This window comes from Herpailurus yagouaroundi, unplaced genomic scaffold, assembly GCF_014898765.1.
Source record: "Herpailurus yagouaroundi ecotype Mexico unplaced genomic scaffold, PumYag 184, whole genome shotgun sequence".
NCBI lineage: Eukaryota > Metazoa > Chordata > Mammalia > Carnivora > Felidae > Herpailurus > Herpailurus yagouaroundi.
Window position 1 is genome coordinate 18,216,649 of NW_024412415.1, and position 14,731 is coordinate 18,231,379.

Sequence of the window (14,731 nt, forward strand, 5' to 3'; positions counted from 1 at the left end):
ATCATTTTAGTTTATATATTTTAACATCAGTATTTTACAAAATAGAAAATAAATCATGTACAATTCTAATATCATTTCTTAGTATTTCCTGACGGTCCTTTTTCTACATACATACTTAAAAAAAAATACAACTGTAGTAAAACTGAATCCTTATATTCTACCACCACCAAATCCTTGAATTCTGTAGTGTATTCAGTTGACTAAAGAATAGTGTGTCCTCAAGGTCAGGTTTGATGCCCAAAGGGGGCTTATGTCTGGTAAAGAAGATTTTTTAAATTAATTTATTTATTTTGAGAGAGAGAGAAAGGCAGAGAGAGAGAGAGAGAGGAAAAGAGAGAGAGAATTCCAAGCAGGCTCTGCACTGTTGGCATGGAGTCTGACGTGGGGCTCAAACTCACAAACTATGAGATCATGACCTGAGCCGAAACCAAGAACTAGATGCTCAACCAACTGAGCCACTCAGGCACCCCTGGTAAAGAAGATTTTTTAACTTTCATTATTCTATCTAAACAATATATTCTAAGAGAGGAGAAGGAAGGTAAGAGGACAAGGAACTGAGTTCAAACTGTAAGTCACTGAAAGCATATCCCAATGTCTTCCCTATCAACTGGGAAATACGAGAGTTAAGACTAAACTAAAAGCACCTTTTTTTAAATAAGCTTACCCTACCAGCATCTGTTGGAAAAGTCAAAACCATTAAACCTAGACCAGTGCCGAGTCCCAAAGATTATTAGTCTAATAGGTACTGTCCTGCCTCTGACAGGTACCATTTTACATACTGTGGTCCAAATGTGGTCTGTAGTAATATTGTCATAAGTTATCAAGACTTATAAGTTCAAGAGTTATCTGCAAATGAAATGCACACCAGCAGGGCACCTGGGTGGCTCAGTTGGTTAAGCGACCGACTTCGGTTCAGGTCATGATCTCACAGTTTGTGAGTTCAAGCCCCGCGTCGGGCTCTGTGCTGACAGCTCAGGGCCCGGAGCCTACTTCAGATTCTGTGTCTCCCCCTCTCTCTACCCCTCCCCTGCTCATGCTCTGTGTCTCTCCTTGAATAATAAATAAACGCTAAAAAAAATAGTTAAAAAAATGCACACCAGCAAGCGTGAGCTCTGAAAGTGGCAATCTAATACAAGTACTTATGGGTATCTGCCCAGCTTACCTGGAATACCACTCTGGATTTCTCTAAAAGGTAAGTTCTCATATTGGCACCAATGATTCGATATCTCTTATCAAAACCAATTTCAATATACTTCCCAAAACGGCTGCTGTTATCATTCCTGGTTGTCTTAGCATTTCCAATGGACTAAGAAGCAAAGGGAAAAATAATATTTTAGAAGTATAGTTCATGACATGACATTTACAGAGTTTGTTCAGGGAGAGAAAGGACAGAATAGAACACAACCCTTTATAACTGATTCTTTTAAGAACAGAACGAATTTTGCCCCTGCAGGCACCAGGGTATGCTTTGCCCACTGTGCAACCACACAGATACCCACTAATAGTTCATATCTGTCTTGTTATTCTCACACAAATTATTTTCAGAAACAGTAAACCTGAGCACAGTGGCTAGGGGATTTTCACACCATTTGTGGTATCAGAACACGCTCATTGAAGTCAACAAGGAAAGAAACGGATGGGAATGGGGGCTGCCAAGGCAAGACCTCTTAGTTATACACTTGGGTTTGGATTTCCTGAAAAACTTGGGCTGTGTAATATAAATAAGCTGGTTAAGACAAATTAATATTTTCATGGAGATGCTATTCCGGTGTTCAGAGCCTCATTAGCTAGAAGTTTCTATCATTTTACCCTGTGACAACAAAGGCCTAGTTGGACTGTTTATTAACAGAGTATTAATAATTACGTACTACTTTTTTCAATGTTTATTTATTTTGAGAATGGGGAAGAGGGGCAGAGGAAAAGACAGAGAATCTCAGGTAGGCTCCATGCTCAGCATGGAGCCTGACATGGAGCTCAGTCTCACAGCTATGAGGTAATGACCTGAGCCAAGATCATGACCTAAGCCAAAATCAAGAGTCAGATGCCTAACTGACTGAGACACCCAGATGCCCCTCATACGTACTATTTTCTGACTTAGGTAACATGCTTCCATAAAGTTTTGTTTCAAGGCAAAGCAAAAAACAAGTGTAGTAAGAAAAGCAAGTGTTCACATAATGCATATATTAAATGTTTAATAAACAATTTCACATACGATTAATACCATTTACTTGTACAAAGCCTAAGACTATCAGAATTAATATATTAAAGTCGTAGCAGAGAGAAAGGCGTGAAAATGCTCTGGTGTATTAAAAAAGCAATACAAATATAAGTGATGAAAACAGTAATAACATAGCCACAAAAAATCAACACATTAGATTCTCTGACAGTCAAAGAAAGCACATTTTCACTCTGTGAAATACAATGCAGATATTGTTCTATTTTGCTTTGGCATTGAGAACACTGCTATATTTCAGATTAACATTTTAAATGGAAAGAGTGGTGGAAAGCTATCTTCCAAGCAAAATAAGAGTGAACTAATATAGCCTAAGATAATTTAACAATACATTTACTTAGATATTCCCTTTCTTGATGGCATGAAAAGTACAACAAAAAAATCTCCATATATTCCAGTTATTTTTATTTTATTTTATTTAGAAAAGGAAATTAATGATAAATGCAGGATTTTCTTTCACCACTCTGTCACAGAGCAGAGGAAGACGATGTAGTAATTATGGCAATGGCAGTAATAGCCACCGAGTGTTTACCAGGCACTGTCCCAAGCACCTTTCTGCCAGCAACTAAGGAAGCTGGGGAAGGGGGCGCCACAGCCACTCCTTCCTCCCTGACTCTATCCCACCTTCCAGATGCCAGCTCTCTCCTATCTACTCACAGTGGGAGTCAGAGCGGCCAAGCTGTCAAAACAGCACTACACTCTATTAGAATCTGCAGTGACTAGGCCAGGGTTGAAACAAATTCCTCCCCTCTGTCTTTGAGTGAAATGTATTTAAACATTGGGCAAAGAATGGTAGAAGAAGCAAATGAAATAGAAGTCTGAAGATCTGGGTATTAGACCAGGCCCTATTACCAACTTGCCAACATTTAATCCTCTGAGAAATGCTAGTGACTCCAAATGTAAACTGCCTAGGTGACATGAGCTCCAGGGTCCTTTTCAAAACTAAAACTATATGATGCTAAGCCTTGAACCTGGTAAGGAAAGGTTCTATATACAAACAATACCTTTTGTCCATTCCCTCTAATTGCTCCCTCTGCCTTTTAAGTACTATATTTACAACAGACCCCGTTAATGCTATTTTCATTTCAGTTAGCAAGAAACTTCTAAGGAAAAATTTTGTGGTCTTGATTGTACTACTGATTTCAGTGAAGTGTTGAGTGAGTTCCTCCTCTTTACTAAAAGCACATAAAAGTCTTCAACTATGGTTATTAAAGATGTAAAAGAACTATTAAGATCCAGTAAGCCCCAGGAATATTTCCCTGTCCCCATCTTAGGATGAAAATTTCCTACAGAAAAGGAGGAAAAGAAAACATGAGAAAATGAGCAAAAAAGATTCATTTCTCTGTGCCTCATTTGTATTTTGCCAAAGGAGCCTATGCTGAGGATGAGCTTGCTTTCTAGAGGATAATGTGGAAATCCCCTTAGCCACTGGGCTGTGATGTTAATGTAGGACGCTCATTATCCCAGGAGTTTCAGATCACTGGAGACCCAGACATGCCATCCTTGACATCACAGTAAAGGACTCTGATATAGAGATGCAGTCTTGAGAAGCAGGTTTAAAGTTACAAACTTTCTAGGTCACATACTCAATATTTCATCTGTCTTCCTCCTATGACTGCAAACCCTTTGGTACCATTCTTAAGCCCCAGATTCCACTTTAATCTTTGAAATTGGTATGCCCTCGTTTGTAGTTATTGAAAATTAGTTCTCTCTGTGCCAAACTTTCTTAATCCAAATTCCTTTTGAAAAACTACACAATGTAGAAGGGAAGAGCTAAGGATAATTTTTTTGTTCAGTCTAGCAAACAAAGTAAATTCTTTCTAAGTACATATTAAAAAGTAGTATTTGTGGCCATTCTACTATCTCTCCTGCTAACACAAGTGAACTATGTATTGTGGAAAAACTGATGTACTATTTTTTGAATGAGAATATAGCAAAGTCATAAAATATGTCAATCAACTTGACATATTCTAGAAGGTTCATTTTGGACTTACATTATTATACGGTCCAGGCCTAGAAAAGGTGGGGTTCCTGGATGCCATCACAACTTAGACTGGGATATTCTGACATTAGGGACTAAGAATGAGCTAAATTACTGCCAAATACAGAGAATTTGTTGTTGTGACCAAAAATAGTCAAACTGATGGTAAGAAGCAAAGCAAAGGCCTGTTGTTTTCTGCCCCAAACCCAAAACATGGCTCTACAGATTATATTTCCCCAATATTAACTGTGGCATCCAGCACTACAGTTGGCATCTGTAGCTTAAATTCTTTCGAAATCTTAATATTTGCTTAAATTCTCTACTACTCTTTTTGGCATAAACCTCTGTTTCCCCCAGTCTGTGCCACTTCAGAAAGCTTCTCCAGTTCTCTTTCCACAGTGCACTTAGCCCAGGCAGCCCCATAACTTCCCCAGCATATCCTGTCCTCTCAATCCCAAGAACAGAAGTTCCGCTGCTCTGGAGGACAGCCCTGTGGGCAAGGGGTCACAGCACTCTGTTCTGAAGTGTCACACATGGCACTGCAAACCAGGCACAATTACCTCTGGACTGATTATTGCAAAAACCACTTGTACCACAGGTGCACCAGGCCAGTTCTAAACTCCGTCTGTGTTTGGGTGACAAATAAGGCTTGACAAAGGAAAAAAACAGGAATAAACAATACTGACTTGAATTCTCAATGAGAAAGGTTTGTTCCTCCCTGTCTAAAATAATTTCTCTCCATTATTAATGAGAAATATTTTTCTCCATTTAATGGGACTACTTGCAAAAATGTTTGACTTTCTTAAAATCATATTAATAGACACATAATTATCTAACTACAAATCCTGGAATATTCAAATTCTCACACAAACAGGTCCACTTTCTTTGGAATGAGCATTTCCACTCTGTATACATATTTCACCTTTGAAAGCACATCCTTTTGTAGTTGTCTTTTCTCAGGAATTTATTAAATTGTACTGAATTTCTTTTTCTAGCCTACAGCTTTGTGATATGCTAGACAGAAACAAGAAGAAAAATGTTCACAAGATCATGACTTAAGCTTATAGTTAAAATCTGGGGGAAAAATATAGAAAAGGCTAACAGGTTGTACTAAGTATAGAAAATGAAATGTGGGCAAAGGGATGATAAAATTCTTCATGCTTGAGCATGGAGAATCCTATGAACTCAGAATTAGAGGGAAATGAGGAACACACTTCTACTACAAGGAACAATAGATAGGAGTCAAATAACTAGGAGAATAGAAATTTAGAAAATCAAATACCACTACCAGCTATTTAGAGGCAACAATTCAAAGGTAGGTTAAAAGTGCAGGATTATGGAATAAAGTAAATGCCTCCATAGCTGGGCTTTACTCAAATGTCTACCTTACTGACTTTTTACTTTTCTGAGGTCTCTTCTTACTAATATGTGGAAAAGTATTTTCCTACTTTTAGTGGCCAGGACATCCTCAACTTTCTTACATGTGCTGTGTCAATTTTTTGGGCATGTTTCTTAAGAAAATATAGTAACAAGGTCAAGGCTGCTGCTGTCTTACCTCCATAATGGGGTTGGAGGCCAAGACCTTTTCCTCAACATTGGCTTCACTGGCAGAACCACTTACAGTTGCAAAGTATCGCATGGCATACTTAGCTGAAACTGTTTTCCCTGCCCCAGACTCTCCACTTACGATGATGGACTGATTTCGTTCATCTCTGTAAAACAAAGAAGAGTAACTGTCAGTGCTGCCCACTCCTGAATGTTATTAACATTATTTCTCATCAAAGAGCCATGGTGAATTTCTCCTGGTTCATATGTCCAGCAATGTGGGAAGGAACATAAGAATGATATTTCCTAATAAAAGTAACTACTTACAGGGGCATCTGGGTGGCTCAGTCAGTTAAGCATTTGACTCTTGATTTTGGCTCAGGTCACTATCTCACAGGTTTGTGAGTTTGAGCCCCACAGTGGGCTCTGTGCTAACAGTGCAGAGCTTGCTTGGGATTCTCTCTCTCTCTCTCTCTCTCTCTCTCTCTCTGACCTTCCCCTACACACATGTGCATTCTATCTCTAAATAAATAAATAAATAAATAAATAAATAAATAAATAAACTTAAAAAAAATAACTACTCATAAACTAGTAATGAACAGAGAGGGGGAAGAAGATATAAAGCATCGAATCAGAGAACATCACATCTGAGGTGAACCTGTAATAGAGGGTCTCTGAATTTTTTGTGTGTACATGTCTCAAACACATTATTTAATTTCTGGATAATAATTCTAGTATACTACAGTACAGTCCTTAAAGTAATGTCTCCCACGAACTCCAGCTTCTGCTGAAAGTGTCCTCATTAGTAGAGAAGAAACGCTTCATTTATTTGTTGGTGATTTGTTCAAATATGTCACAACTCAAAAACTACTATTACCTCTTTAATTCACCCACACAATGACTCAAAAACTCTGATATACTTGCTCATAAGACTATCATTTCTTTGAGGATAAAGACCTAGATCATCTTTACCTTTAATATCCAGCACCTAATCCAGAGCCCGACACATCACAGAAACTCAATAAATGTGTATTGATTATAAGTAAATAAAACGTCAATGAGCAACCTAGCCTAAGAATAAATCTTTCTGTTTAGACTACAATTTCTACTAGGACAGAAGTAGGAAATTGTACTTCCTAAGATGGAACCTGCAATCAGCTTTTTATCAAAATAACAGAACAAGTACATAAAGGTGGTATCATTTGTGCCCTTAATTTGCAAAGGGACAGGATCAGGATGATATCAAAGATTTTTAGTGGGACTATCCTACAAGGCCACAAGATGGGGAGGTTATTCTACTATAGAAGATGATCTTTTTATCTTTAAAAGGAGACTTATTTATCCAACAAATATACCTACTACACCTATCAAACACCTACTACATGCCAAACATTGTGCTAAATACTAGGGATACAAATTAAATAAGCTGGGATCCGTGTCCTCAGTGGTGAATGGTCTAACAGGAATGAGAGACCTAGTAATTCAAGATTATAATACTTGTGATGGGGCACTGAAAGGAGGAAGAGGTGATCAGGGAAGGCTCCCTAGAGAAGATACCAGAACAAGGTCTAGAATGATAACTAGGAAAAAGCAAGGGACGAGGAAGTCAGAAAGGAAACATACCAGGGAAAAGAGACAACAAAATAAAAGCTCAGAAGCATGAGAAGTTATAATTATAATTATAATGAGAAGTTATAATTCAATTTGGCTGGAACATGGAGTTATGACAGATAAGGTTGCAGAAATGACCAAGAACATGATCACAAAGTTCTTACATGAGAGGTTAAGGAATCTGAAGTTTACCTAAAAATGATGGAGTGCCATTATAGGGTTTTACACAGAAAATAACACAATCTAATTAGTAAAAATCACTCTGGCAGCAATATGGACTATGGGCAGCAGGGTGTCCAGATGTAAAATTATCAAAGTGTGAGTAAAGGTTGTGGTGGTCCTGACTGAGAGAGGTAGATGGGTTTCAGAGACACCAAAGTGATAGAATCCACAGTACTTGGCAGTAAATTTTCAAAGTAGAAATTTAGGACTTTTCTGAGGAAAAGTTTCTTTTTCTTTTGAGAAATGAGGCTAACTGTCTTATTTTATAGACCTTGAAAAATACAGTAGGAGTACGCAGTTCAGGCCTGAGTATGCACACTTACATCACATTACCAGGACAGATAGCAGCCTATTCCTAACACCCAGACTCCCATATTGTGGGGAAAATCAGGAGGATCAAGGTGACACACTAAGGAATGTTTAATTTGTATAGTACAAGCTTGCATGTAATCCCCATTTTTATGACACATCATGGAACCTCATCTCATCATCTTTCTTTTTATTTGAATTTACAGATGGAACTGAATACTCCCATTGCCTCTGTTGATTCATGGCTGATTTCAAAATAAATCATATAATAAAACAGTTCTCATTTTGGTGCCAGTGCACTTTCTTTTAGTCATTTAAAATGTCCCCAGAATTCACCTTTTTTCAATACATTAATCAAGGCATAGTATCAATAGTTTTTGGATTCCCTTCTACAGTATGAGTGGAAAAATTATCTCTTTGTAATTTCTGCATGATCAGTTCTGTCACTGTGCCTGTGTGACAGCACTCCTTCCAAGAGCAAACAAGGTGAGGAGGCTTCCACAAGTCTGATGAAATTATTAATGGGAACTGCTATTCTAAACTGTACTGCGTTTAAAAGGCTACTTCCAAGTCTTAATATCAAAATGTTATATCAAAAATCTAAAAGTTCATGTGAAATAGCCCTTTCCTATAATCAGGGGAAGAAGAAAAATATTAAAGATGATAAGATCAAAAACTATTCAAATGAACAGAGATTTGGACAAATACATACATATATGCACTGATATAAAGCACATGCCATATACATTTTCTTTTCCAGGATACAGGATCCTGGATCCATATGATCAATAGTTTTTAAAATTTTTAAAGGGATTTTATTATTTCTTTTATATTTCCCTGACTTTTTGGCAGGCTTCCCTTTTTTACCAAGGTTAGTAGAGCATTCCAATATATAAATAAGCACCACTCTTTCATTATATAAGCTCATTTGCATCCAGGTTCTAATTTTAGATCTGTCATTTGCCAGGTACATAGCTTAGAACAATTGCATGACCTCTATGGGTCACAGTTTTCTCATCTTTAAGATTAAATAGTACCCAAAGTCCTTCTCAAATTCTAAAGTACTATAATCTAAAAGTCTAACTCTGGAGTGGATTTTTCAAATCTTGGGTGGTCTACAGCCTGCACTCTAGCCAAGGTAAACTCTTAGGACCCAGAATAGTTGGGAAAGGACAGGCCTATAGACACTCAGATGGTCTTGAGTGGCCATATTTGAAATGAGCAACATTTCTTCTCTGGAGGATCCCTGGATTTAAGATGGCCAAAATCAAAAAAGGGCTACAATGAGGAAAAATGTAAAATAATCAATTCACCTGCTTTTATTATTTATAAATGTTTATTTATTTATTTTGAGAGAGAAAGAGTGCAAGTGCAGGAGAGGCAGAGAGAAAGGGAGAGAGAAAATCCCAAGCAGTTTCCATGCTGCCAGTGCAGAGCCCAACGTGGAGCTCAATCTCACAAAACCATGAGATCATGACCTGAGCCGAAATCAAGAGTTAGACATTCGACCAACTGACCTACCCGGGCAATGCACTTAAATGCTTTTAAATTAAACACAGGAAGTAGAAATTTGTAGGTACAATAAAGTTTTTAAAATGTTTTTCAGTTCTATGTGGCCATACAAAGAAATGCCCAAAAGATAGAACAAGAGCAAGATAGGTAGAAGTGGGGAGCCAAGCAGAGACACAGATGAGAGAAGGTTAACACATAATAAAGACACACAAAAGGATAAACAGGAAAAGTATGACAGAGATGAGGAGAAAACAGACAAAACCATCAGGGACAAATATTTTATGGTTCACGCTTGCTTAGACCATGCACAAAAATAAATGCAAAATGGATTAAAGACCTAAAACCTTAATCCCTAGAAGAAAACATAGGCAGTAAGGTCTTTGACAGCAGCTGTAGAAAACATTTTTCTAGATATGTCTGTCTCCTTTGGTAAGGGAAACAAAAGCGAAATGAAACTATTTTTTTAATGTGTATTTATTTACTTTGAGAAAAAGAGAGAGTGTGTGTGCAAGTGGGACAGGGGCAGAGAGAAAAACCCAAGTAGACTCTGCACTAACAGCGTATAGTCCAATGTGGGGCTCATGAACTGTGAGATCATGATCTGAGCTGAAATCAAGAGTCAGAGGCTTAACCGACTGTGCCATCAACGTGCCCTAAATTATTTTTATTTATCAAAATAAAAAGCTTTTGCACAATAAAACAAAAAAGGCAACCTACTGAATAAGAGAAGAGATTTGCAAATGACATATCCAATAAGGGGGTTAACATCCAAACTATTTAAAGAACTTATACAACTCAATACCAAAAACCCCCAAATAATCCAATTTAAAAATAGGCAGAAGCCATGAATAGACATTTTTCTAAAAAAGACATAGAGATGGCAAACAGACACATGAAAAGATGCTCGTCATCAATCATCATCAGGGAAATGCAAATCAAAACTACAACGAGATATCACTTCACACCTGTCAGATGGCTAAAAGCAAAAAGAGAAGAAACAACAAATGTTGGCAAAGATGTGGAGAAAAAGGAATCCTCATGCACTGTTGGTGGGAATGCAAGCTGGTGAAGTCACTGTGAAAGACACTATGAGGTTCCTCAAAAATTTTAAAATAGAATCACCCTATCTATGATCCAGTAATTTCACTACTAGATATTTAGCCAAAAAAAAAAAAAAAACCACAAAAAACCTACGAAAACACTAATTTGAAAATATAGATAGATAGAGATAGAGATACTCCTATGTTTACTACAGCATTATTTACAATAGCCAATATATGGAAGCAACCCAAGTACCCATCCATAGATAAATGGATAAAGATGTGGTATATTTACACAATGGAATGTTATTCAGCCATAAAAAAGACAGAGGTCTTACCATGTGCAACAATATGGATGGACCTAGAAGATATTATGCTAAGTGAAATAAGTCAGTCAGAGAAAGACAAATACCATAATGTCATTCACATGTGGAATTTAAGAAACAAAATAAATAAACAAAGGAAAAAAGCCAAAACAGATTTTTTTTTAATTTTTTTTTCAACGTTTATTTATTTTTGGGACAGAGAGAGACAGAGCATGAACGGGCGAGGGGCAGAGAGAGAGGGAGACACAGAATCGGAAACAGGCTCCAGGCTCTGAGCCATCAGCCCAGAGCCTGACGCGGGGCTCGAACTCACGGACCGCGAGATCGTGACCTGGCTGAAGTCGGACACTTAACCGACTGCGCCACCCAGGCGCCCCGAAAACAGATTTTTAAATACAGAGAACAAATTGGTGGTTGCCAAAAGGGAGGTGGGTGGGAGGATGAGTGAAATAGGTGAAGGGGATTAAGAGTCCACTTATCGTGATGAAAAGTGAATAACGTATAGAATTACTGAATCATTATATTGTAAATGTGAAACTAGTATAACACTGTGTTATTTATACTTGAATAAAATAAATAAAAAATTTTTAAAAATTTATGGTTCAAGGTGAATATCATAGGCTACCCTTTTCTATTCATTTGAGCTGTGAGCTTTAAATGGTTATATATGTGTAAATAATAATTTATAGTTCTTTGAAATTTTGACTATCTGATCAGTCAGTATTTATAATGCTTCAAGTACTCTTGTCCTTATATTACAAGAACCTTCTTTCTACTTGTAGGATATAGATATCACTTCAAAAGCCAGACAAAACCAAGTTAAAGAACAGAGATTCTCCACTCTTCATCAAGGACAGATCAATCTGGACCATCTTAAGGCTGCATGAACCAAAGATTTATGATTTCCGGCTTGGCCAGTTCTCTCAAGGGCCTCTACAGTAATACCAAATACCTGGGTACTGGGTGTCTTGGAGGTAAGCTCTTCTGACCTGTTTTATCAATGGTGGTTGCAGGGGCTCTAATGTGAACTAAAAGCCCCCACCTAAAAATACTGTTTCATTCATTTATTCAAAAAACATGTAATGAACAGCCACAATGTGCCAATCATTTTATGAAGATAAAAGACTCTGGGGCCATTGTTTATTGAGAGAGAATTGTACTTATTGAAAGTATAGTTAAAATATAGGGAAGTAATTGCTAGAAAAGAGGTCTATCCAGGAGAATATGAAACAAGGGAGGAAGGATATGAAATTGGTGGGAGATGTAAGAAGATGATGTCAGGAAATACTTTCTTGAAAAAGTGATGCCTTAATTGACTTTTACATGATTAGGAAAAACTAGGTTGTATAGGAAGAAGGCAATGGGAATTAAATTATATAGAGACACCTGAAATCTCAGGGGAAAAACTATTCAAGAATGGAATAGCCACTCTGGGTTAATGAAAGAGAAGAGTTACATCGTAGTCCATTTTCCTCCTTTGGTTTTCAATATCTATATCTATCTAGTCTTTATACCTGTATCTATTTGGTCACCCCAACCTTTTCTTGTATCTATTAAGTTTTAATTTTATATCAGGTGTATTCTTTTATAGATTTTCCTTCTGAACTTTACCCTTTAAAAAATGTAATCTCTCTAGTTCATCATGGTCATATCGAATACTATTCATATCTTCTAAGACCATCAACCTCTTCTCTGCAAATTTAATGAGCATACTTCTCATTCACATCCTGGTCATTCATGACTCAGCTAAGTAATGCCAACCTCAGACCTGACTCATGCGGAACACAACTTAATATATCCACCCATGTTGATGTTGACTCTCTGATAGCCATCCACTGGGTGTTGCCATTTACTTAAGTGTACAAGCACTGCATCTAATTTTTAGCTTATAAGTGAACATGTTTGCATTAAACAAAATCTAGAGGTTTACTTTTTTGCAGGCAATCAATCTAATTGTTTCTTATTTAATCACTTGTTAAAAAGAGAAAATATTATGTTCACGTGATATAAGGCTTTCTTCCAAAGCCATGTTTTTTACTGTGATGACTTAAAGATGTGGCTTCAGCCAGCATTATATTGATTCTAAAACCAGACAAAGACCCCAGTAAAAAGGAGAACTACAGACCAATTTCCCTGATGAACATGGATGTAAAAATTTTCAACAAGATACTAGCAAACCAAATCCAACAATACATTAAAAGAATTATTCACCACAATCAAGTGGGGTTTATTCCTGGGATGCAGGCTTGGTTCAATATCCGCAAATCAATCAATGTGACAGATCACATTAATAAAAGAAAGGATAAGAACCACAAGATCCTCTCAATAGATGCAGAGAAAGCATTTGACAAAATACAGCACCCTTTCTTGATAAAAACCTCCAAGTAAGTAGGGATAGAGGGAACATACCTCAAGATCATAAAGGACATATACAAAAGACTCACAGCTAATATCATCCTCAATGGGGAAAAACTGAGAGCTTTCCCCCTAAGCTCAAAAACACAACAGGGAAGGGGTGCCTGGGTGGCGCAGTCAGTTAAGTATCCGACTTTGGCTCAGGTCATGATCTCACGGCTCATGAGTTCGAGCCCCACATTGGGCTCTGTGCTGACAGCTCAGAGCCTGGAGCCTGGTTTGAATCCTGTGCCTCCCTCTCTTTCTGCCCCTCCTCTGCTGGTGCGTTCTCTCTCTCTCTCTCTCTCTCTCTCTCTCTCTCTCTCTCTCTCTCAAAGATAAATAAGCAATAAAAAATTAAAAATTAAACAAACAAACAAAAAGAACGCAACCAAAATGTCCATTCTCACCACTGGTGTTCAACATAGTGTTGGAAGTCCTAGCCTCAGCAATCAGACAACACAAAGAAATAAAAGACATCCAAACTGGCAAGGAAGAAGTCAAATTTTCACTCTTCACAGATGATATGATACTCTATGTGGAAAACCCAAGACTCCACCAAAAAACTCCTAGAACTGATAATATGAATTCAGCAAAATCACAGGATATAAAATCAACATACAGCTATCAGTTGCATTTCTATACACCAATAATGAAGCACTAGAAAGAGAAATCAAGGAATCGATCCCATTTACAACTGCACCAAAACCCATAAAATACCTAGGAATAAAACTAACCAAAGAGGTCAAAAATCTGTATGCTAAAAACTTATGAAAGAAACTGAAGAAGACACAAAGAAATGAAAAAAACATTCCATGTTCATTGATTGGGAGAATAAGTATTGTTAAAATGCTGATACTATTCAAAGCAATCTACACATTCAATGTAATCCCTGTCAAAATAACACCAGCATTCTTCACAGAGCTAGAACAAACAATTCTAAAATTTGTATGGACCAGAAAAGACTCTAAGTAGCCAAAATAATGTTGAAAAAGAAAACCAAAGCTGGAGGCATCACAATTCTGGACTTCAAGCTGTATTACAAAGTCGTAATCATCAAGACAGTATAGTAGTGGCACAAAAACAGATCAGTGGAACTGAACAGATAACCCAGAAATGGACCCACAAATGTATGGCCAACTAATCTTCGACAAAGCAGGAAAGAATATCCAATGGAAAAAAGACAGTCTCTTTAGCAAATGGTGCTGGGAAAACTGGACAGTGACACTCGGAAGAATGAACCAGGACCCCTTTCTTACATCATACACAAAAATAAACTCAAAATGGATGAAAGACCTAAGTGTAAGACAGGAAACCATCAAAATCCTACAGAAGAAAATAGGCAGCAACCAGTTTGACCTTGGCCACAGCAACTTCTTACTAGACAAGTGCCCCAAGGCAAAGGAAACAAAAGCAAAAATAAACTATTGGGCACCTTGGGTGGCTTGGTTGAGCATCTGACTCTTGGTTTTGGCTCAGGTCATGATCTCACGGTTTGTGAGTTTCAGCCCTGAATCAGGCTCCATGCTGGCAGCACGGGGCCTGCTTGGGATTCTCT

The 14,731-nt window shown here is 37.5% G+C and overlaps 1 protein-coding gene across 1 annotated transcript in view; it reads right to left on the reverse strand.

Moving 5' to 3' along the window:
- MYO5A (myosin VA) overlaps positions 1-14,731 on the reverse strand; it is a 132,541-nt gene that overhangs the window by 97,326 nt on the left and 20,484 nt on the right. The window contains exons 7-8 of the mRNA XM_040493375.1: positions 5,770-5,926; positions 1,163-1,306 (exon numbers count right to left, since the gene is read on the reverse strand). Coding sequence (XP_040349309.1) covers positions 1,163-1,306; positions 5,770-5,926 — 301 coding nt within the window. The remainder of the gene's footprint in view (positions 1-1,162; positions 1,307-5,769; positions 5,927-14,731) is intronic.